This window comes from Pseudopodoces humilis, chromosome 28, assembly GCF_049639895.1.
Source record: "Pseudopodoces humilis isolate 2021_Gansu_Grassland_sample_001 chromosome 28, ASM4963989v1, whole genome shotgun sequence".
In the NCBI taxonomy this organism is placed as follows: domain Eukaryota; kingdom Metazoa; phylum Chordata; class Aves; order Passeriformes; family Paridae; genus Pseudopodoces; species Pseudopodoces humilis.
The window spans coordinates 1,677,410-1,700,652 of record NC_142227.1 but is presented as its reverse complement, the minus strand read 5'-3'; the positions used below and the strand labels follow the sequence as shown (position 1 = coordinate 1,700,652).

General features: G+C 66.2%; 2 protein-coding genes across 3 annotated transcripts; one reads left to right on the top strand and one right to left on the bottom strand.

The window, feature by feature from the left end:
- Positions 1 to 92: 92 nt before the first annotated feature.
- Positions 93 to 6,708, top strand: HAPLN4 (hyaluronan and proteoglycan link protein 4). The gene is made up of 6 exons (XM_014260266.2): positions 93 to 365; positions 1,654 to 1,762; positions 2,629 to 2,835; positions 3,791 to 3,946; positions 5,386 to 5,688; positions 5,989 to 6,708. Exons 2-6 carry the CDS (start codon positions 1,654 to 1,656, stop codon positions 6,318 to 6,320), a joined length of 1,107 nt encoding a protein of 368 aa, XP_014115741.1. The 5' UTR covers positions 93 to 365; the 3' UTR covers positions 6,321 to 6,708.
- Positions 6,709 to 7,434: 726 nt separating this feature from the next.
- NCAN (neurocan) lies at positions 7,435 to 22,956 on the bottom strand. Of its 2 annotated transcripts, none has more exons than XM_005531701.2 (15): positions 22,845 to 22,956; positions 17,266 to 17,345; positions 15,868 to 16,269; positions 14,774 to 14,948; positions 14,566 to 14,693; positions 13,783 to 14,076; positions 12,498 to 13,541; positions 11,294 to 12,418; positions 10,997 to 11,113; positions 10,793 to 10,906; positions 10,099 to 10,257; positions 9,936 to 10,018; positions 9,709 to 9,853; positions 8,868 to 9,050; positions 7,435 to 8,173 (listed from the first exon to the last, which is right to left on the bottom strand). In XM_005531701.2, the coding sequence occupies exons 2-15, from the start codon at positions 17,336 to 17,338 to the stop codon at positions 8,025 to 8,027; spliced, it is 4,191 nt and encodes a 1,396-aa protein (XP_005531758.2). In that variant the 5' UTR covers positions 17,339 to 17,345; positions 22,845 to 22,956; the 3' UTR covers positions 7,435 to 8,024. The 2 variants fall into 2 exon arrangements, with proteins under 2 accessions (XP_005531758.2, XP_087923950.1); XM_088067824.1 differs by having other exon boundaries at positions 7,435 to 8,169.
- Between the last annotated feature and the right edge of the window lie 287 nt (positions 22,957 to 23,243).

The following is a 23,243-nucleotide window of genomic DNA, read 5'->3' as shown; positions in this document are numbered from 1 at the left end:
TTGGGGGGTGGGCACGCGTGGGGGGGTTGGTACCGGGGTTTTTGGGGTGGGCACAGCCGCCCTTGCGGGGATTTACCGGACCCGACCCCTCGTACCCCGCGCGTTCCCTGCCCGGGGGTCCCGGGGGGCTCCGGGGGACGCCGGGCGACACCGGGGGACAGCGGGCGGGCCGGTGACCTTGGCGAGCAGCCGGCCCTGCGCAGCGCAGGGAGCCGGGGCAGGGCCGGGCCGAGCTCCCGGTGTCGCCCCCTGCGCGGAGCCGCACCGGCGGTACCGGAGGAGGTACCGGAGGAGGTACCGGAGGAGGGACCGGAGGAGGTACCGGCGGCACCCGCGCGCTCCCGCGGGCCGGCACCGGACACACGGTGAGTGGGGGGCTGCGCCCCCCGCCCCCTCCGCTGCGGGGCACCGGGACGGGACCCCCGGCACCTGGAGGGACGCGACGGGCGGGGGTCGCTGGTTATGGGGGCAAGATCGGGGCTCCCCCCGCGCTGCGCTGTCCCCGCCCGGGCACCGGAGTCCCGCAGCCCCGGGGCTGCCGCCGCAGTGTCCCGCACTGCAACACCGCACCGGGCCCGCCGAGCGCCGCCACCGCCGCAGCCGCTGCCCCGAGCGTTCCCGGGACCCCCGAGGGGCTGCCCCGCTCCTCCCGTCCCCGCAGCGCGCACCGGCATGTCCGGGGGGGCTTCCCGCTCCCCCTGCCCCCACCGGGCACCGCGACCCCCAGGGTGGGGAGGGGGCGGCTCCATCTGCCCCCGGACCGGGCACCGGGGCTGCCCTGCTCGCTCTTACCGGGCCTTGGCACATCGACCCCCGGGGGGCTCCCGCAGCCCCCTGCCCCCGGATCCATCACCGCGACCCCCGGGAGGGTTTGACCCTCTCCCCCTGCCCCCGGATCCGCCACCGCGACCCCCGGGAGGGTTTGACCCTCTCCCCCTGCCCCCGGATCCATCACCGCGACCCCCGGGGGGCCCCCACCGCCCCCTGCCCCCGGATCCGCCACTGCGACCCCCGGGAGGGTTTGACCCTCTTCCCCTGCCCCCGGATCCCCCACCGCGACCCCCGGGGGGCTCCCACAGCCCCCTGCCCCCGGATCCATCACCGCGACCCCCGGGAGGGTTTGACCCTCTCCCCCTGCCCCCGGATCCGCCACCGCGACCCCCGGGAGGGTTTGAGCCTCTCCCCCTGCCCCGGGGAGGGGGCAGCCAGAGCCGGGCTGGCATTTGGGGCACCCCAAGAGCGCGGGGCTCAGCACCGCAGCCCCCCGAGGAAGGGGGGGCTCCTCCCCGCGCCCACTCCGCTCCGTCCTTGGGGAGGGGGCGCGGCCCGGGGGGGTCTCGGGGAGGGGTCGCTGCCCGCTCCGTGCCCATCAGCTCAGCTTCCAGGGGTGCCATAAATAACTCGGGAGCCGCGGCCGCCATGGAATCTTCATCCCGCCTGGAAACGAGCGGGACACGCCGAGCTCAGAGCCGGGGGTCCCTGCGGGGCTGGGGGCGCGGGATGGGGAGGGGGAGCAGCGACCCCCCCACAGCCCTGGGCACGGCGGGGGCGACAGCGGGGGCCGGCACCCCTCGGGCTGGGCACCCCTGGGGGGGCAGAGCGGGGGTCCCGCGGGGGGTTCGGGGGTGCTGAGGGCGCTCTGTGACCCCCCAGATGCGTCCCCAAATCCCCTGGGCCGCCGGCCCCGCCGCGCTGCTGCTCCTCGGAGCCCTGCTCGCCCCCGAGGCGCTGCCCACCAGGAAGAAGGTGGTTCATGTCATGGGTGAGTGGGGTCGGGACCCCCGGCACGGGTTTGGGACTGCGGGATCCGCTTTGGGTTTTGGGGTGTCGGGTTTAGAGCCCCTCAAAGCTCTGCTGTGCTCCCCCTGCCCGCCCTGGCATTGTCCCGACCGCTCCTTGGGGTTTGCAAATAAAGGGGGGGATTGCACCCAAATTGTGTCCCCGAGCTCCCATCCTGCCTTGCACCTTAAATTCCGCCAGTATCGCCAGCCTGCCTTGCCCAGAAAGAGGAGAATTCCCCCCAAACTGTGTCCCCGCGCCCCCATCCTGCCTTGTCCCTAAAAGAGGAGAATTCCCCCCAAAGTGCGTTCCCACATCCCCATCCTCCTTTACCCACCAAAAAGGGGAGCACAACCCAAAAGATGCTCCCGCATCCCCACCCTGCCTTAACCCCAAAAGTTGGGAATCCCCCCAAGGAGCATCCTCACATCCCCATCCTTTCCTTGCCCCCAAAACCGGGGAATTTCCCCCAAAGCGCATCCCCACATCCCCACCCCGCTTCCCCCGCCCCCTCCTCCGTGCGGCCCGGGCCGGTGGCCGGTCCCGCCGGTCCCGCTCGGTGCCTGACCCGGTTCCGGTCCCGCTCGGTGCCAGACGCGGTGCCGATCCCGCAGAGGGTCCCGCCGGTCCCGCTCGGTGCCAATGCCGGTTCTGGTCCCGCTCGGTTCCGGTCCCGCAGAGGGTCCCGCTCGGTACCTGACGCGGTGCTGGTCCAGCAGAGGGTCCCGCCGGTCCTTCTCGGTGCCTGACCGGGTTCCGGTCCCACTCGGTACCTGACGCGGTTCCGGTCCTGCTCGGTGCCGGTCCCGCCGGTCCCTCTCGATGCCTGACCCGGTTCCCACCCCACAGAGGGTGACAGCGGTACCGTGGTGGTCCAAACCGCCCCGGGCAAGGTGGTGACCCACCGCGGCGGCACCATCATCCTCCCCTGCCGCTACCACTACGACGTGACCGCTCACGACCCGGCCCAGATCCGCCTCAAGTGGACCAAAGTCACCGAACCCATGGCCTTCGTGGACGTGTTCGTGGCCCTGGGCAAGGCCCGGAGGGCGTTCGGTGTGTTAAAGATACATTTTATATTGTCGGCTTTTTCCAAATATTAAAATGAATGTTATGTGTATAAGAATGAGAAATTTTTGTTGTGTTGATAGAGTTTTCTTTATTGATGAAATTTAGAAATAGTAGTATAATATATATATATATATGTTTGGCTATGGAATAGTGTTAAAATAAAAACTGGTTTTGTTTGTATAAACCAAAGACTGAGAAACAAACAAACAAACAAAAAAAATAGCCAGAGAATTCCTGCATTTGTAAACTCTCTTACCCAGATGAAGACAGCAGTGACCAGAGCTCTGGGGCAGGAATTTATTGCATTTCTGGTATCAGAGAATGTAAATCTCGATAGGTCTAAGAAGATTGATCTGTTGGGAAAGGGGGCAAGAGAAAAACTAAACAGAAGAACCCCAAAGTTCCTCAGAAGAATGTCTGAATATGGATGAGAATTCATGGATATGAATGAGAATTTATGGATATGTAGCAGGATTCTGTTTTTAAGGGACAATCCTTTGTCAGTGAGGTGAATGCAGAGACACCCAGCTGTATCTCTATATTTTACTTTATTTTTTTCTCCTAATTATATTTTTAATTAACCTTTTAAATTCTATAAAATTATTATATATATATATAGAATATATATAGTATTCTATTCTATAAAAATTATGTGAACCTCGTTTTTCACAATTTTTCACAATTGATCTATTGGGAAGGGGGCAAGAGAAAAACTAAACAGAAGAACCCCGAAGATCCTCAGAAGAATGTCTGAATATGAATGAGAATTTATGAATATATGGATATGTAGGATTCTGTTTTCAAGGGACAACCCTTTGTCAGTGAGGCGGATGCACACGCACCTGGCTGTATCTGTACACTTTATTTTTATTTCTCCTAATTATCTTTTTAATTAACCTTCCAAATTCCATAAAAATGATGCGAAGATGTTTTTTTCCAGGTCCCTACCGGGGGCGCACGGCCCTGCAGGAGGACGGGGCGGGCGACGCGAGCCTCATCATCCGCAATGTCACCCTGCAGGACTACGGGCGCTACGAGTGCGAGGTGACCAACGAGCTGGAGGATGACACCGGCGTGGTCAAACTGGACCTGGAAGGTGATCCGGGATCTTCCCGGGCTTGGAGAACTCCCTGGATTTCTGGGGTTTTGGGAGGGAGGTGGAAGTGAGAGGGATGAGGGATTGGGAAGAGCGCCGGGGATGGGGGTGGGGCGGCGGGGAAATGAATTTTTAGGGGTTCGGGAGGCGGGAGAGGGGGGAAAAAGCTTTTTTAGGGGTTCAGGGGATGCGGTTTTGGGATGGGAGAGGCAGAAAAAGCTTTTTTAGAGGTTCGGGAAGGAAGTTTCGGGATGGAAAAGGGGGTAAAAAGCTTTTTTAGGGGTTCAGGGGGTGCGGTTTTGGGATGGGAGAGGCAGAAAAAGCTTTTTTAGAGGTTCGGGAATGCAGTTTCGGGATGGAAAAGGGGGTAAAAAGCTTTTTTAGAGGTTCAGGGGGTGCGGTTTTGGGATCAGAAAGGATTTTTTAGGAGTTCGGGAGGTGGGAGAGGGGGGAAAAGCTTTTTTAGGGGGTCAGTTTTGGGATGGGAAAGGCAGAAAAAGCTTTTTTAGAGGTTCAGGGGGTGCGGTTTTGGGATGGGAAAGGGGGAGAAAGGATTTTTTAGGGGCTCGGGAGGTGGGAGAGGGGGGAAAAGCTTTTTTAGGGGGTCAGTTTTGGGATGGGAAAGGGGGGAATTGCTTTTTTAGGCGTTCAGGGGGTGCGGTTTGGGGGTGGCACGGAAAGCACCGGGCACAGGGGTGTGGCAGCTCCGGGATTTTGGGAAAAGGGGAAAACTTTTTTTTTAGGGGTTCAGGGACCGATTTTGAGGGTGGGAAAGGGGAAACCGCATTTTTGGAAGCTCGGAGGGTGCAGCTTGGGGGTGCCAGGACTTGGCTGGACCCCACAGGAGCACCAGCGATGCTCCCAAATCCCAGAGCAGAATCTCCTGGAGTTCTCTGCCATCCCAAAAAAAAAACCCCTGGATGTCCCAAAACTGCGCAGAGGGATGATGAGTGGGATTTTCCAGGCAATTCTCCCAACCAGAATTCCCATTTTCCCCCGCCCTCGAGCATAATCTCCTGGAGTCTGGGGTTCTCTGCCACCCCAAAAGCCCCAGATTTCCCCAAAACTCCTCACTGAGGGACAAAGATTTTCCAGGCAATTCTCCCAATGAGCACAAATCCCAGAGCAGAATCTCCTGGAGTTTGTGCTTCCCCTCCACCCCAAAACCCCCAGATCTCCCCAAAACCCCTCACTGAGGGACAAAGATTTTCCAGGCGATTCTCCCAACCAGAATTCCCGTTTTCCCACATCCCAGAGCACAATCTCTTGGCGATTTCGGCTTCCCCGCCACCCCAAACCCCCAGATCTCCCCAAACCCCTCCCGGAACCACCACGAGCGCGATTCTCCCCACCCCAACTCCACAGCCGCCCCCTCCAGAACCTCTCACCGGGCTCCAAACCCACCCCAAACCTCCCTCCGAGCCCTCCTCCCTCCCCAGGGGTGATTTTCCCGTACCACCCTCGCCTGGGCCGCTACACCCTGAACTTCCACGAGGCTCAGCGGGCGTGCCAGGAGCAGGACGGGATCCTGGCGTCCCACGATCAGCTGCACCAGGCCTGGCTGGAGGGGCTGGACTGGTGCAACGCGGGCTGGCTGGAGGACGGCTCGGTGCAGTACCCGATCTCCCGGCCCCGCGAGCACTGCGGCCGCAAGGACACCCCCGGCGGGGTCCGCAACTACGGCTACCGGCACAAGGAGAGCGAGCGCTACGACGCCTTCTGCTTCACCTCCAACCTCAATGGTCAGGGGGGAACTGAGGCACGGGGGGGTTGGGTTTTGGGGTTTGGGGGGTTTGGGGTTTGGGGGGCTTGGGGTGGAATCAGTGCCTTCTGCTTCACCTCCAACCTCAATGGTCGGGGGGAAACTGAGGCACGGAGGAGGTTTGGGGCTTTTGGGGGGTTTGGGGTGGAATCAGCGCCTTCTGCTTCACCTCTGATCTCAACCCTCAGCGGGAAACTGAGGCACGGAGGCGTGCAGAGGCGTTCCGCCGCTCAATGACCAAACCCACTCCCCCCACCCCTCTCCCCACCTCCCATCCCAGGCAAAGTTTACTTCCTGAAAACCTTCCGCAAGCTCAGCTACCCGGAGGCCGTCCAGGCGTGCAAGAACAACGGCGCGGCCGTGGCCAAGGTGGGCCAGCTGTACGCGGCCTGGAAGATCCAGCTGCTGGACCGCTGCGAGGCCGGCTGGCTGGAGGACGGCAGCATCCGCTACCCCATCGTCAACCCCCGAGCCCGCTGCGGCGGCCGCGAGCCCGGCGTGCGCAACCTCGGCTTCCCCGACAAGAAGTACAAGCTGTTCGGGGTGTACTGCTTCAAAAAAGCCGGGGAGGCTCCTCCGGCGGAGCCCGCGGGGCGCCCCGAACGCGTGTGAGGCTCGGAGAGGTCGGCAGCACCCCCGGGATCGCTCCCACCCCCAGCCCGAGCGGTGCGGGGGAGCTGCGGGCAGCTCGGGATGGAGAGAGCCGGCGGTGCCGCTCGGGGACACTGAGGCAGCGGGAGGGGTTTGGGGAGCTCGGCCGGTGCGGGGCCGGCTCCTCGCAGCTCTCGCTTCTCCACGCGCCTGTTTGCATGCGCTAAAGAGCCGCAGAGCCCCCGCCCTCCTCATCCTCACGCTGTCCCCGCGGCCGGGAGGTGCCACAGGTTCCCCACCCGCCCCAAAATCCCCCCGAGGCGCTGGGCGAGGTTTGGGGGGCGGCGGGGTGGGCTCGGTGCCTCGGCAGCTCCCCCGGGGCAGCTCCTGCGCGCTTGGCTTGGCCGGGGCCGGGGCGAGGAGGGGCCGGGGGGCGGCTGGCGCTGCGCCCACCCGGCCGGGCACCGGCCGCAGGCTTTGGCAGCCCCGGACGTAGATGAAATAAAAGCTTCGGCCGCTTTGGAGAGCTGAGCGCGGCTCCGCTGCGTCCTTGGGGCGGGGGGCTCGGTGCCCTTTGGCGGCAGCGCCCGGAGCTTCCCCGGAGCTTGGATTTGTCGGGATTGGATCCAAGGATCCGCCGGAGCCACCCCGGGGTGTCACAGAGCCCGCAGAGACCGGGGGACACCGCGGGGGTGGCAGGACAGGGACGGGGACCCCGGGGTGGGGAGGGGTCACCTTTAGTGACCGAAATGTCACAGCCCTGCGAGGGGACAGCGGGGGGCGCGGGTGGCACGGGAACCTCGGGGGTGGGGGATGGAGGGTGTTTTAGGGGGGAATCACCCCCAAAAAAATCCAGCGGCATCCCCGCGCCTTGAGGGGCCGCGCTGGCCGGCGACAGGGACACGGGGGGCGGCCAGCAGCGCGGTGACTCGCGGCGAGCGGGTGGCGGATGCGACACGGGGAGCCCCGGGGGAGATTTTGGGGCTGCTCGGAGTTGTTGGGGTGCACCGGGAGCCGGGAGGAGGCAGCGGGGGAGCGGCGCCAGGCAGGGGGGGTGGCTCAACTGTTAAAAAAATTTATTAAAATGTCCAGCAGTACAGAAAGGCAGAGTCAGAAATGGGGAGGGGGCGTCAGGAGGGGGTCGGGGAGGGGAGGGGGACACGGCAGTCACGTCGCGGACAGCAGAGGTCGGGAAGCGCCGTACACACACACACACACACACGCGCGCACGCCAACTCCAACGGGGACCCGAAACGAGCGGAACGGGGACAAAACCAAACCGAGCGCCCCCAAAGCCAGCGGGGACAGCGGCCCCGCGGCCACCGTGTCCCCCCCAGCCCCACCCCCGTGCCGGCCGCGGGGACCCCCAGAGGTGCTGGGGCAGGGAAATGGGGGCGCTGCTAAAAAACCAGAGCCAGCCCAGGTGGGATATCGGGGCGGGGGCTGCCTGATTCACCCCCGGTTTGGGGACAGGGACAGAGCCCAGTTTGGGGAGGGGTCCCTGTGCGGGGCTGGGGGCTCCAGCCCGGGCCGGGGGGGCTGAGCGTGGGACATGCAGGGAGGGCTGGGGACGCACACGCAGCCGCCCCCTCCGGATCCTATTCCCTACGGGGCCGGGCATCCTAAGGAGCTAAAGCCAAAAGGGGGTTAAAAAAGAGGGGCGGGGAGAGGGTGGGAGAGGGGCTGGGGGGACATGGCCACGTCCCCCTTTGTGCTCGCCCGGCTCTAGAAGTAGTGGCCCTCCTCCATGCCGTCCAGCCGGAGGTGCTGCCGGTGTTTTCGCCGCTCCTTGCGGGCTTTGTGCTGGTGGTGCTGCCGGTGCTGGTGGCTGTGCCGGTGCCGCCGGTGCCGCCGCGCTCGGTGCGACCGCCTGGCTAACGGGGGGCAAGGACGGGGGCAAGGGGGGGATCAGGGAGCGGTTCCTGAACCCCTCCGGGTGCGGTAAGGGGTGTTAGAATGTTCCTGAGTTATTTTATGTTGTTTTATGTTTGTAGCTGTTGGCCTGGACTGCCCTCACCCCCCTCTCCTCTCTCTCCCCGCACACCCCTCAGCTCTGTGAGCTCGCTCCTATACCTGTGCAGGCATCCAAAAAGTCCGTGTCTATTATGATTATTATTAGTATTAGTATTAGTATTAGTATTAGTATTAGTATTAGTATTAGTATTATTAAATTTTATTTATTATTATAAATATTATTGTTATAATATCCTATTAGCGTGTTTAACCTGGATTTGTAGAAAGTTTGTAAATGTGCTGGCTGTAGAAAATGTTTTTTTTCCAGATGTTCCCACCCTCCAAAGAAGCCCTTGTTAAAAGAAGCACCCCAGACTCCAATCTTTTGTCTCGTCCTCCGGAGTTCCCTTCACAGAAATAAACTGTGGAACAGAACCCAGGGGAGGAATTTCCCCACCTTATTTATTTACTGTTTAAAATAGTGAATTAGCGAGCTCAAATCCTCCTGGAAGCCGGAGTGAGGAAAAAAACCCCATCCCTGAGCTAGCTGAGACACTCCAAGCACCCTCCCACCCTGCCCAGCCCCCCGAGACCCCCCGGAACCTCCCCACTAACGTTTTGTGCAGAGGATTTTGGGCCGGTCCCACTTGCCGGTGCTGTGGCACTTGATGGTGGGGACGTGGCGCTGGGTGAAGCCCTCGTGGCACTGGTAGCGCACGCTGGAGTGGATGTTGTACTTCTCCTTCTTCTTTCCCACCGGGAAAGCGTTCGGCACCTCCGGGGGGGGCCCGCACAGCACTGGGAGAGGGGGGGACAGAGCTCCGTCACCCCCCTGGAGCTGGGAGTTACTGGGAGTTACTGGGAGTTACTGGGAGTTACTGGGAGTTACTGGGAGTTACTGGGAGGGGACAAGGGACACCAGTCCAGGCCACCCCCCCGCGCCGCTGGGGACACCGCTGGTGGCTTTGGGAGAGGCTCGTCCGTCAGGTGTCCCCAGGGTTTAATTGGTTAATTAATGGCCTTACTGGGGCGTCGTTAGAGCGCGGGGCGGGGAGGAGCAGCTGGAGGAACGGAATGGGAATTTAATGGGAATTTAATGGGAGCAAAGGGAAGAAACCGGAGCGCTGAGGGAGGGATTGGGCAGGGGGAAAGGGAGGGAAATTGGGGATTTGGGGGAGAACTGCTGGAGCTCGCCTGGGGGAAGGGCTGGGAAAGGTTGGCTGGGGGTGGGGACAGCGGGGAGTGTGGGATGGGGACAGGGATGTCAGGGACTGCAGGATGGGGACGCCGGGAGCTGCGGGATGGGGACACCGGGGACTGCAGGATGGGGACAGGGATATCAGGACCTGCAGGATGAAGATGAGGACACCACAGACTGCGGGATGGGGACACCAAGGATTGCAGGACGGGGCCAGCGGGAGCTGCGGGCCGGGGCCGGGGGTGGCGGGGGCGCTACCTGTGCCCTTCTTGCAGATGTAGGGCAGGTTGTAGTTGCAGGGCACGTCGTTCCACTTGCCGATCTCGTGGGACACCAGCACCACGCAGTCCTCGCCGCCCGCGAAGAAGTTGTCGGGTTGGTTCTCCCGCCAGTTCTCGTATTGCTGCGGGGCCACCAGGGAGGGTGACACCCCCCGCACCCCCTTCCCGCGCCCCGAGCCCCCCTCGGACCCCCAAAACCCTCACCAAGCCGGTGTTGTCGGTCCACTGGAAGTCCTGCTCCACGATGCGGTCGTTGAGGCCGATCCAGGTGTTCTCGTGGCCGAAGCCTGCGGGGAGAGGCACCCGCGGCTCGCACGGAGGGGGCGAGCAGCGCCCGGGGAGGGGGCGCCGGGGACCCCCAGCCCACCGTTGATGAAGCCGTGCTCCTCCTGCGAGTGGATGCTCGTGAGGTGCCCGGCCCGGCGGCGACAGTCGCGCTCCGCGTCCTCCCAGGAGCGCCGGCGGGAGAAGTAGCGGTAGCAGTGGCCCTGGAACTTGTGCCAGTTGTGGTCACAGCCCTCCGTGTCTGCGGGGACACCAGCGGCGACAGTGGCCGCAGGGCGAGGGGCCGGCCCCCAGCCCCGCCGTCAGGGGTTTGTGTCGCCTTGCAGCCCCCAGAGCCGCAGGGGTGGGCAGTGTCCCGGTGGTGGCACTGGGGGACACTGCGGGACACTGGGGGCTGGGTGACAGAGGTGACAGAGCCGCGGTGACAGACAGGGACACTGGGAGGCACACTGGGAGACACTGGGGGACAAATGGGGACACCGGGGGCAGAGCAATGTCCCCACAGTGACACTGGGGGACACCGGGGGGACACTGCGGGGGGACAGTGCGGGACACCGGGGGCAGGGCAATGTCCCCGTGGTGGCACAGAAGGACACAGGGGGACACCGGGGGCAGAGCAGTGTCCCCACAGTGACACAGGGGTGACACTGGGGGACACCGGGGGCTGGGCAATGTCCCCACAGTGACACAGGGGGACACCGGGGGACACCGGGGGCTGGGCAATGTCCCCACAGTGACACAGGGGGACACCGGGGGACACCGGGGGCAGGCCCCACCTTTCTCGCAGCGGCTGCCGCCGTAGCTGGGCAGGCAGAGGCACACGAAGGAATTGACCTCGTCGATGCAGGTGCCGCCGTTCTGGCACGGGCTGGACAGGCAGTCATCGATGTCTGCGGGGACACGGGCGGCTGTGGGGCTGCCGCCACCCCCGGAGCCGTGCGCTGCCAGCCCCGCGCCGTTCCCGGAGCCCCGGCGCTCACCGATCTCGCAGTTCTCTCCGGTGAAGCCCGGGGCGCAGCTGCAGCCGCACACGGTGCCGTTGGCCCGGCTCGTCCCTCCGTGCAGGCACGGGTTGTTGTGGCACGGCTCCGCCGGAGCTGCTGGGCGGCAGCGCTGCCCTGAGCCGGCCTGGGGGGGTCCTGGGTGCCCCCCGACCCCCGCCCGCCGCCGTCCCCTCGGCTCCCAGACGGGAGATTCGGATAAAAGCAGCGACGCCGCCCGAACCTCCGCCTCCAAACCCCCCGCCGGGCCCGTCGGTGCCGGTGCCCGCAGCTCACCGTGCCCGCTGGCGTTGCCGGTGCCCACCCAGGCCAGCAGCTCCCGCTCGTCCAGCGCCGGCTCCTCGCCGCTGCCGCTGTCGGTATCCAGCAGCGGGGACCCCCCCGCGCCCCCCAGCTCTGGCTCGGCCGAGGGCTCAAAGAGCAGCCCCGAGCTCGGGGACCCCGCGGGCTCTGTCCCCGCCGGGCGGGGGACACCGGGGGACGGCCAGGGGCCGCGGGTGGCCGAGCCGAGGGGCGTGGGGGGCTCTTCCCTCTTGGCCTCCCCGGAGGAGTCCTCCTCGCCGGGGGCTGGGGGAGCGCCCTGGTGGCTGGGGACAGTTGGGGGGTCGGGGGGCTGCCGGGGACCCGGAGGGGACAGGAGGAGCTGCTCGGCTGCCCCCGGGTCCAGCTCGGAGCGGTGGGTGGGCTGTGGGTCTGGGGGAGCGAAGCCCGTGGACCCCTCCTCGGCCACCGGCTCCACCTCCTCCGGCCGCTCGGTGCTGGCCCACAGCACCACCTCGGTGGCCGCGGGGGAAGGGGACGCTGAGGGGACATCCCAGGCCGGGGGGGACGCGGCTGCTTCGCTGCTGGGCTCGGCCGCGCCATTCCCAACATCCCTGGGTTCCTCCGGCTGCTCCTGGCTGGGCTCGGCCGCCCCGTGGGGAGCCGTGGGGCCGGAGCGGCCCCGGGGCCCCGGAGAAGCCCCCTCGGTGTGGCCGGGGATGGCGCGGTGTCCCTCGGAGGGTCCCTCGGGCTGCAGGAATGTCACCGCCTTCCTCTGCCTCTCCAGCGCGCCGTCCCCCGGGGCCCCGCTGCCGTCCCCGGTGTCCCCGCGGGGCTGCGGGGACAGCTCGAGACCCTCGGCCACCAGCGGGGCCGGGGGCAGCGGGGGCAGCGGGGGCACGGAGCCCTCCTGGGACGGGGGGTCCCCGGAGAAGTCCTCGGTGGCATCGGCGGGTGGCCTCGGGGAGTCCCCGCGGGCGCTGGGGACGCGGGGCCGGGCGGCAGCCGCGGGGATGTCCCGGTGGTCCCGAGCGTCGCGGGGAGCGGCGGGGGACGGGAACGGCACGGGGGGGGTCCCTGCGGGGGTCTCTGAGCCCCTCGGCGACAGGGACACGGGGGAGGTGGCCGCGGCCACCAGCTCTGCAAGAGATGGCACCGGCAAGGGGTCACCGAGGGGTGACCGCGCTGGGACCCCCCGGCCGTGTCTGCGGTCACTCACCGGGGCTGATCTCCTCCTCCAGAGCCTCGGGGGACGCGTGGGGATCCTCCCGCCCGGGGCTCTCGCTGCCACCTCGGGGGAGGCTCCTCAGCTCCACGGCCTGGATGACAATTCCCGCTGTCACCGCGGGGTCCTCAGCTGTCACTGTGGGGTCCTCAGGTGCCACTGTGGGGTCCTCAGGTGCCACGGCGGAGTCCTCAGGTGCCACCGCGGGGTCCTCAGATGCCATCGCGGGGTCTCCAGGTGCCACCGTGGGGTCCTCAGATGCCACCGCGGGGTCTCCAGGTGCCACCGTGGGGTCCTCAGATGCCACTGTGGGGTCCCCAGCTGTCACCGTGGGGTCCTCAGGTGCCACTGTGGGGTCCTCAGGTGCCACCGCGGGGTCCCCAGCTGCCACCGCGGGGTCCCGGCTGTGCCTCTGGAGCTGGAAGTAGCGCCCGTTCAGGCCGGGGTAGCTCCTCCTCGGGGCGCTGGAGCTGCCCGGGGGGGTGCTGGGGGTCTCCGGGGCCGCGCTGGGCACCGTCGCCAGCCCAGCCGGTGCCAAGGAGGAGCCGGGGCCGTGCTCCGGGGCTGCGCTCCGGGAATGCGACAGGAGGGTGGCCGGGGGTCCCTCAGGGTCTCCTTGTGCCGGGCTGGCGCTGGGAGGATCCCTCCGGGAGCTCTCCGGATCCTGATCCAGCGCGTTGAGAGCCTCCTCCTCGTGGGGCCACGCCAGCGAGGTGGCCGCGGTGGGCGGCAGCGATGTCGCAGCGCCCGTGGCCAACCCCGGAGCCGCCGGTGCCGGTGGCAGGACAGTGGCCGGGAGGTCCCCGCGCTGCCCCACCGGGCTGCCCCTGGCCGGCCGCAGCTGCTCGTCCTCATCCTCGCCCAGCCCCGCGGGCCCCGGCGGTGGCAGGAGGTGGTAGCGGTCGCGGGGGATGTCGCGGGTGTCCCCCGATGTACCCAGCTCCTCGCTGTGCTCCACCAGCACGTTGTCGCTGCTCGGCGGCTCGGGCGTGGGCGGCACCGGCAGCACCGGCTCCTCCGCGTCCCCGGGCCCCGCGGCTGCGGGGACACCGTGAGCATCAGCGGTGGCACCCGGGGGGTGGCACCGCAGCCCCCCCGCGAGTGTCAGCACCGAGCACCGCACCCAGCCGGAGCTGCGCCCCCTCCCAGCGCCGCTCTGCCTCATTTATCTCATTAATTCCCTAATTAAATATTCATCCGCAGCCATTTTCCCGGCCGCGCCCACCGATCCCCGCGGGAAGGAGGGATCGGCCGGGGGGTCCGGCAGGCTCCCCCTCACCTTTGTAGCAGTAGGCGTCGAATCTGGAGGCGGCGGGGGGGAAACCGGTGCGATTTGGGAACTGGTAGAGGGTCCGCACCCCCGAGGACTCTCCCCCGCACTTCCTGCGGGGCTGGCGGATGGGGTAGCGCACGCTGCCATCGGCCAGCCAGCCCGGGTCGCACTGGTCCAGCCCCTCTCGCCAGGCCAGGTAGAGCTGGCCCGTGGTGGCCAGCGATGCCCCCCGGCTCCGGCAGTGCCTGCGGGCGCCCTGCCAGGTGAAGCGTCCCGGCTCGGTGGCGTAGAACACGGTCCCTGCGGGAGAGGGGACGCGTTGGGGACACGGCCACAGCCGGAGGAGCCGAGCGGAGCTTTCGGGGTGTCCTGGGTGAGGGTGCCAAACTGGGCAACCACCCGGCAACCGGACCGCGGGTGGGGGGCGTGCACGGAGATGTGGCCACGGAGGGACATCCCTGGGCACCCATGGACACAAAGGGCCACCCCTGGGCACCCAGATGTGCTCCTGTTCAGGGAGGGCCACCCCTGGGCACCCAGCCGTGCTCCTGGCCATGCCATGGGCACAAAGGGACATCCCTGGGCACCCAGGGCCACCCCTGGGCACCCAGGGCCACCCCTGGACACCCCTGGACACCCCTGGGCACCCATGGGCACCAAGGGCCACCCCTGGACACCCCTGGACCTCCCTGGACACCCCTGGGCACCAAGGGCCACCCCTGGACACCAAGGGCCACCCCTGGTCACCAAGGGCCACCCCTGGCCCCCCTCCCGGCACGCAGCCCTTGCCTCGCAGCTCCCGGGAGTAGCAGTACACATCGTAGAGCTCGGCGGGCTCCCTGCGCCCGTAGCTGCGCACGCCGGGGAGGCTGTTGCGGTCTCCGTAGCAGCCGGGCCGGGACAGGGTGATGGGGTACCTGCCGGGAGGGGCACGGTGGGCGCTGCGCTCCGCGGGGAGGGGGTCCCCGGGGGTCCCCGGGGGTCCCCGCGCACTCACCGCACGCTCTGGTCGCTGAGCCAGCCCGCGTCGCAGTTGTCGTAGCCGTCCTCGAAGGCGGCCTGGAGGTGCTGGGGGGAGGCGATGACGGCGGAGTTGTCGCGACAGGCGCGACGGGCGGCGGGGAAGCTCAGGGCGTAGCGCTGGCCCGCGGGCCGGTAGTGGAACACAACGCCTGGGGGGGCACGGAGAGGGGAGCTGGTACCGGGGAGCGCCGGGGGGAAACGGGGGTGGTGTGGGGTCCGAGGACTGCAGGAGGGGCACGGGGGGTGCAGGGATGGTTTTGGGGCTCATGGGGCACAGAAGTGCCGTGGGGCGCTTGGGAGGAGCGGCTCGGAGGGGGTGCAGGGGGTGCCTGGGGGGCGCGGCTGTGGTGGGGGGCACAGGGTGCATGGGGTGTGCAGGAACTGTGGGGTGCAGGGAAATATAATGGGGTGGGGGGAATAAATGGGGCTCAGGGAGTAAATGGGGTTCAGGGAATAAATGGGGTTTAGGGTACAATGTGATTTAGAGAATAAATGGGATTTAGGGTATAAATTCGGCTCAAGGAATAAATTTGGTTTAGGGAACAAATGGGGTTCAGGGAATAAATGGGATTTAGGGAATAAATGGGGTTTAGGGAACAAATGGGGTTTAGGGAACAAATGGGGTTCAGGGAATAAATGGGATTTAGGGTACAAATGGGGTTTAGGGCACAAATGTGAATCAGGGTACAAAAGGGGTGCAGGGTACAAATGTGATTTAGGGAATAAATGGGATTTAGGGTATAAATTCGGCTCAGGGAATAAATTTGGTTTAGGGACTAAATGGGGTTCAGGGAACAAATGGGATTTAGGGTACAAATGTCATTTAGGGTACACATGGGGTTCAGGATACAAATGGGGTTTAGGGACCAAATGGGTTTCAGGGTACAAATGGGATTTAGGGTACAAATGGGGTTTAGGGACCAAATGGAGCTCACATCTCCCATGGGGGTGCCCAGCTCCCCCTGAATGCCCCACTCCCCCACCTCCCCTCTGCCCCGGGGGCTTCACGACCCCTCCAGCTCCCCCCGGGCCGCGTCCCCGCTGTCCCCGCGGCCGTGCCCGGCTCACCCGTCACCTCCAGCGGCAGCAGGTCCTGCTCATCATCGATGCCGGCCACCACCTCGCAGCGGTAGAGCCCCGCGTCGCTGGCGCGGGCCGCCCGCAGCTGCAGCGTGGCGTTGGAGCGGTCCCGGGGGTATCCGGGCAGCGCCACCCGGCCCTCGTAGGCCTTCACCACCTTCACCGCGTTGTCCTTGGCCACCAGGATGGGCACGTCCTCCCTCTGGCCGGTGGCCGAGCGCACCTTGCTCCATTTGACGCGGGGAGGCTCCGGGGGCTCGTTGGGCCCCAGGGAGGCCGAGGGGTGCAGGAGGAAGAGGCAGGGCAGTGTCACCGGCTCCCCCAGCCCGACGCGCAGCGCCTGGTGCTGCACCCTGGTGATGTGGATCACCTTCCCCTCGTCCTGCGAGCCTGAGGGCAGAGCGGCCGGGCTGCTGTGGCCACAGCGAGGGAGGGCTGGGGGGCACCGCGGGGGCTCGGGGGGCTCCGCTCCTGAGCACCCCAGGAGGAGCAGGAGCAGGGGGGATGGATTGGGATAAAGCGCGGCCGCCCCATCGAGCGGCTGCGGCCCGACCTTGACCCCTCTGGGGCCGAACCCCCCAACTCGGGAGGGGTCCAAGTCCCCCCAGTCCCACCCACCCCCCCCCGGGATGTCCCCAGGCTGTGGCCACTGCTCTGCGCCCGTGGGTGCCACGCGGCTCCCAGGGGACACCAGCACCGCCCTGTCCCTGCCCGCAGGGAGACGCCACCTGACCCCGGTGGAAAAGCCACGGCCGAGCTGGGGTGAAGCGTGGCAGGACCGTGACCACCTTCATCCTCATCCTCCTCCTCATTCTCATCCTCATCCTCGTCCTCATCCCCATCCTCATCCATCCTCCTCCTCCTCCTCCTCCTCCTCCTCCTCCTCCTCCTCCTCCTCCCGCGCTAATCCCGTCCCAGCCTGGGCAGTCTCCCCGTGCCGCCGCCACAAATCCCCCGCGTCTCGGACCCCCCTGGACCCCCCGGTGGGCTCAGGGACCGGCTGGGGGTCGGGGACAGCCACTAATCCCCCCCGGGACCTTCCTCCCCCACCCTCCCCTCGCCCCGGGCTCTTCGGGGCCCTGGGCCATCCCAAGCCCGCCCGTGCTGCGGTGTCCCCGCCGCGGGGGACAGGGGGGGACAGGGCTCGGAGCCTCCGCAAATCCCCGGGGGGCTCAGCGGGGCCGTGGGGAGGGGGCTCAGCGGGATTAAGGATTTAAGGTCTCGCCTGCAGCGATCCCAAGGCGGGGAGGGGGCGCGGTGGCCTGGGGGGTTTCTCCCTCACTAATCCCGCCGGGTTAATTACTGCCCGCCACCATTTACCGCGGCACGGAGTTCATTATTTATTGCTGTTCGGCCTCTAATTAGCGCGGGGAGCCGAGCACTTACCCAGGAGGGCGATGGGGAGGAGGGAGAGCCCGAGCAGGAGCCAGCAGGCGGCATCGCCCATCACATGGACCATCCTTGACCTGCAGGGACAGCGGAGCTGCCAGCCCGGGGGGCGAGCGGTGGCCCCGGGCCCCCGGGAGGAGCGGGGAGAGCCCCGGGGACAGCCGGCTCCGGGTGCCGCTCCCGCACCACGGAGGGATGAGGATCGGGCGGGGATGGCACTCCACCCGCGGTGGTGTCCCCGAGGTACCCCGGGTGTGGCCCCTGGAGCTCCCCCCGTCCTTCTGCTCCCCTGGGGGGTCTCTAAAGCGTCTGGGAGGCGGCAGCAGAGGGGATTTGGGCGCTGCTGGTGTGGGCACAGCCGCTGGCTGGTGCGTGCCACCGGCACCCGGCTCCCAGCACAGCTCCAGCAGCTGTGGCACAACCATCGCTGGGTGCCCACCACCATCATCACCCAAATCACACCATCATCATCATCCAAATCCCACCATCATCATCACCCAGATCCCATCATCATCATCATCCAAATCCCACCATCATCATCACCCAAATCCCATCATCATCATCATCCAAATCCCACCACTATCATCACCCAAATCACACCATCATCATCATCCAAATCCCACCATCATCATCACCCAGATCCCATCATCATCATCATCCAAATCCCACCATCATCATCACTGGGTGCCCACCCCCATCATCACCCAAATCACACCATCATCACCCAAATCCCATCATCATCATCACCCAAATCCCACCATCATCACCTGCCATGGGCACAACCATCACCCAGTGCCCAAAACTGTCACCAAGTGCCCAAAATCATCACCAGGTGCCAACCACCACCATCACCAGGTGCCCAAAATCCCCACCAAGTGCCCAAAATCGTCACCAGATCCTCACCACCACCATCTCTTGGTGCCCAAAATCATCACTCAGTGCCCAAAATCATCAGTCAGTGCCCAAAATCATCAGTCAGTGCCCAAAATCATCACCAGGTGCCCACAGCCACCATCCAGCTCCCCCCACAACCATCACTCAGCCTCTGGGTGCCAAACCAGCCGAGCGGGGACACCCCCAGCACCCCCAAATCCCAGAGACCCCCAACCAAAGCCCATCTCCCGCCCCACAGATCCACCCTGGAATTTGCTGCTCTCCAGTTCCCCCCACCCCAGACGGGGATTTGGGGACCACCCGGCCTTTGGGGGACACCAGGAGCCCCCCGCGCCTCTCCAGCTGCCCCAAACCGAGTCTCAGCCTCACCCTCCATCCCGATGTTCCATTTTCCAGCCCTCAGTGCCTCCTCCTGTCCCTTTTATGGGACAAAAATAGAAAGAGCGAGCAAAACGGCGAGAAAAAAGGAGCCCCCCCGTGTTCCGCCTGGCAAAGGGACTTTTTTGGGGATGAAAACCGTGTTTTATCTGATTTCTTCTCAAGAATAAAGCCCTGGCAGCCCCTTCCCCACCGTGGGCAGCTCTGTCCCCGAAGCCAAGCGCTGGGAGATTCCCGGGGTCAGGAATGGGATGAGACTTTGCCCAGATAAATCTTCCAGGAGCTGGAAAATCCCAAAAGCAGCCCCGGCTCCTTCATCCCTGCCCGGAGATGTTCCAGGAAGGAAATTCCTCCAGGGCAGCCTCAACAGCACCGAACTTTTCCCTTTTTCTCCCACTCCAGGGGGAAAAATTAAAATTTAAAATACTTTTGGGCTCGGGAGGTTCCGGTTCCTCCCGGAAATGGTCATTTTGACATTAATGAAGTGTTAATTGTGACTTTCTGGGGTGTCCAGGACTGAGCAGCAGCGCGGTGACCCTGGTGGGTGCGGGGTGGGGACATCGAGTAAGGGATGGGGACATCGGGTAAGGGATGGGGACATTGGGTGAGGGATGGGATGGGATCCAGGGATGGGATCCAGGGATGGGATCCAGGGATGGGGGTCCCTGAGCCCACCCCAGGGGGTGCTGCTGGGGGCTCGGGGTTCAGGTTTTGGGGTCACACGTCAGAGCCGTGGCCTTCCCTGACATCAGCGTTCCTGCAGGATTTGCTTTGGCAGCAGGAAAAGCGGGAAAGGCCGGGCCGGCAGCACCTGGGAGAGCTCAGCTGTCCCCAAAGTCCCCCCCCAGCAGGGCCAGGACGCTCCTCTGGGGACACCCGGCTGTCACCGCTGCCCTTGGCACACGCAGGGGACACATTCCCGCTCCTGTCCCCGTCCCTGCCCCGCTGAGCCCCCAAAGTCTCCCCCAGGGTCACGACAGGCGACACGGGGAGTGCCAGCCCTGCCGGGGACACCACACGCGGTGTCCCCTCGCAAGGTCCCCGCGGCCGGGAAGTGTCCCCAGGACCGAATCCTCCCGTCCCCTCGTGACCCGGGAATGCAGGATCCAGCCGGGATTGAGGCAGTTCAGGGTGGCACTGTCACATCCCGACCCTGTGGTGCCACCGGGATCAGCCCGGGATGGATCCCGGATCCCAGGCAGGATCCAGCCGGGACTGAGGCAGCCCGGGGTGGCACTGTCACATCGTGTCCCTGCAGTGTCACCGGGATCAGCCCGGGATGGATCCCGGATCCCAGGGATGGCTGGGCAGGGATTGGGGCAGTTCAGGGTGGCACTGTCACATCGTGTCCCTGCGGTGTCACCGGGATCGGCCCGGGATGGATCCCAGATCCCAGGGATGGGGATCCCCAGGGACTGAGGCAGCTCGGGGTGGCACTGTCACATCGTGTCCCTGCAGTGTCACCAGGATCAGCCCGGGATGGATCCCAGATCCCAGGGATGGGGATCCAGCTGGGATTGAGGCAGCCCGGAGTGTCACTGTCACATCGTGTCCCTGCGGTGTCACCGGGATCAGACCAGGATGGATCCCAGATCCCAGGCAGGATCCAGCCGGGATTCCCAGGGCCAGCAGCCGCTGGTGTCACCACGCAGTGCCCGGGGGTGACAGCGGGGGTGGCACAGCGGTGGCGAGGGGACGGAGGTGGCCGGGCCACCAAGGGCCGGATCTCACAGCGGGGTGTCCCCGCAGTCAGGGCGGTGTCACAGTGACGTCCCCAAGGCCACGTGGCCCCCTCGGGGACAAGGAGCGTGTCCCTGTCCCCCTCCGCGTCCCAGCCCAACCGGGACAATCGCAGACGAGAGAAATTTAAAATAGCGCCGGTGCCAAACGCCCCCCCAAACCCCCCCGCCCCCCCAAAAGCCGGGTGAACATTTTCACATCTGTCACTAGCTGTCACCTCATGAATAATTCATCCCGCTCATGAATATGCAAAGCCGGGGCTGGTGATTAGCTTGAGCTGAAACGGAGCTTAATTCCACACAGGCCGCCGGGACCACCCGGTCAGTTTGGGGGTCACCTGCGCCCCCCGAGCTGCGCCGAGCCCGGGCTGGGCAGGAGCGGGGGGATCCCGGGACGGGACAGAGGTGACATTTGGGACAGCGCTGGCGACGCGGGATGGGGTGGCAGCACACAGGGAGCGCTGCCCACCCACCCGGGACATCGCTGTCCCCACCCTGGGGACCCCCCCCCCCCCCACAGCTCTGGGGGTGCCACCTGCGCAGGGCACCCCCCCTGACCTCTGCTGTCCCCGCGGGTCACCCCTGCCCGCGGTGCCACCGCCGCACAGGCGACATCCCGGTGCCCACCCCCACGGAGTGTCACCCCCCACCTCCCCTCCCCGCTGCCACCCCGGGGGCTGCTCCTGCGCCCCCCACCCTTAACCCAGCTCCCCCCCCACAGCACCCACCTCCCTCCCCGGGTGTCCCCGCCGCCCCAGCGGGGACCGGGGGGTCCTGCGGGGGTGTCCCCCGGGGCTGCGCTGCCGCGGCAGGAGCCCGGCGGCGGGGCCGGCTCGGCGTCCCCTCCTCTCTGCCCACAACAAAGGAATTCTGCAAACCTCGCTGCCGTCACATCTCACAGGCAACGTGATGCTCCCCGCTCCCCCCAGCCTGCCGGAATAAATTAGCACCTCGGGAAACTGTGATCCCGTCCAATATGGGCCCTTTGCCGGGTGCGATTTTTATTAGGCAGACAGTCTGCAGCCTTTATTTTAGAATTTGTTCCTCTCTTTTTTTTTTTTTTTCCTATTTTATATATTTTTATTTTTTTTAAAATAAATATTTATTATTTTCGCCCCGCTTTCTGCCTCACCCCGGCAAAACCCAAAGCTCCGCGGGATCCCCAAAGCCAGCTCAGCATCGCTCCGAGCCCATCGCTGCCGGGGGCTCGGCCGCACGCTGGGAGTGACCCCCGACACCGCTCCCGGTGCCCAAATCCGGGAGGAGACCCCCGGGCCACTGGGCCTGGCACGGATCCAGGCCGCTGGCAGAGTTATCCCACCGATTTTGGGGTTGCCGAGCCCTGTCCATACCCCCGTCCATCCATCCATCCATCCATCCATCCATCCGTCCGTCCGTCCATCCGTCCGTCCGTCCATCCATCCATCCATCCATCCGTCCGTCCGTCCGTCCGTCCATCCATCCATCCATCCATCCATCCATCCGTCCGTCCATCCATCCATCCTGGCGCTGTGTCCCCGTGCTGGGGACATCCCCGCCGTGCCACCGCCTGCCCGGTGCTCTCCTGGCAGCCGGGGCCACCCCGGGATGGGGACATTCCCGGCTCCAGACCCGCCAGGGAGCCCCCGGTGTCACCAGCAAGGCAGCGAGGTGACACCTTGGTGACAACCACTGCTGTCCTGCCAGCCCTGGCCACCTCTGCTCGCCCTCTGCCTCCTGGGGGGCTCAGGGCACCGTGTCCCACTGTCCCCAGCCGTGTCTGTCCCGCTGTCCTCGGTGCCGGTGCTTCCCGGTCCCTCTCAGCGTCCCCAGCCCCGCAGAGCTCCGGTCCTGGCAGTGTCCCCCTGTCCTGGTGTCCCCCTGTCCTGGTGTCCCCACAGCGCCAGTGGCCACGCCCCCATTGTCCGACTGTCCCGGTGCCCCCGATCCCCGCAGTGTCCCCAAGCCCCGCACCCCCATCCCTGACAGCTCCTGGAGTGTCCCCAGCATCACGCCAGGGCCACCACCCCACACCGAGTGTCCCCATCTCCACCGCGGCCCCAGCCCGGCTCTGGCCCTCTCCTGCCACCCCCGGTGTCACCGTCCCCACCCCCGCCCCCCCCCCCGGGACCCGCGGCCCCCCCCAACCCCCGCATTCCCCAGCCCGGATCCACCCCGCTCCTGCCGTGGTGGCGCCGGTGTCGCCGCCGGTGTCGCCGCCCCCATCCCCGTCCCCGCAGCAGTGCCGGTGTCACCGTCCCCACCGCCGCCCCCGGGCCCCGCATTCCCGCGGCCCCCGCCGCGCCCCCAGCCCGCATCCAGCCCTCTCCCGCCCTAGCGCTGCCGGGACCGGTACCGGTGGCAGTGTCGCTGTCACCGTCCCCATCCCCGCCACCGGGCCCCGCTCCCAGCGCGGATCAGTCCCGCTCCTGCCGTGCCCGGGTCCCCCTCCCCACCGCCGGCCCGCAGCGGGGGCGGGGGCGGTGCCGGTGCCGGTGCCGGTGCCGGTGCCGGCGCCGGTGCCGGTGCGGGGGCGGGTGCCGGTGCCGGTGCCGGTGCCGGTGCCGGTGCCGGTGTCGCACGTACCTGGTCCGTGCTCAGGGCACGCCGGGACTCATCGCCGCCGCTAGAGCCGAGCACCGCAGCCGCCACCGGGGGCTTAAAAGCGGGGCTCGGAGAGGGGGGCAGCGGGCCGGGCCCCCCCGGAGGGGGCCGAGCCGGGCCGGGCCGGGCCAATCGCGGCTGGCGGCGGGCGCGGCCCCCCCCTCCCGCCCCCGCCGGTGCCGCCGGTGCCGCCGCCCGCACCTGCCCGCAGCGGCGGAGAACCCGCGCCCGCTCCGCTCTGCCCGGCGCAGGGCGAGGGGCGACCGCGCATGCGCCGCCCCCCCCAACCCCCGCCCCACCCCCCCCCCCCTCCCCACCCCGCCCCCAAACAAAACGGGGGCCGCCCCCCCCCCATCGACCGGGGCCGCCTCCTGCAACCCG

Coding starts and splice junctions, on each gene's coding strand:
- HAPLN4 (XM_014260266.2), top strand. CDS start 1,654: ATGCGTCCCCAAATCCCCTGGGCCGCCGGCCCCGCCGCGCTGCTGCTC. Junction 2,836..3,790: donor CAAGGCCCGGAGGGCGTTCG/GTGTGTTAAAGA, acceptor GTTTTTTTCCAG/GTCCCTACCGGGGGCGCACG. Junction 3,947..5,385: donor GGTCAAACTGGACCTGGAAG/GTGATCCGGGAT, acceptor CTCCCTCCCCAG/GGGTGATTTTCCCGTACCAC.
- NCAN (XM_088067824.1), bottom strand. CDS start 17,338: ATGGTCCATGTGATGGGCGATGCCGCCTGCTGGCTCCTGCTCGGGCTC. Junction 14,077..14,565: donor CTACTCCCGGGAGCTGCGAG/GCAAGGGCTGCG, acceptor CCTCTCCCGCAG/GGACCGTGTTCTACGCCACC. Junction 10,019..10,098: donor GGAGCACGGCTTCATCAACG/GTGGGCTGGGGG, acceptor CTCTCCCCGCAG/GCTTCGGCCACGAGAACACC.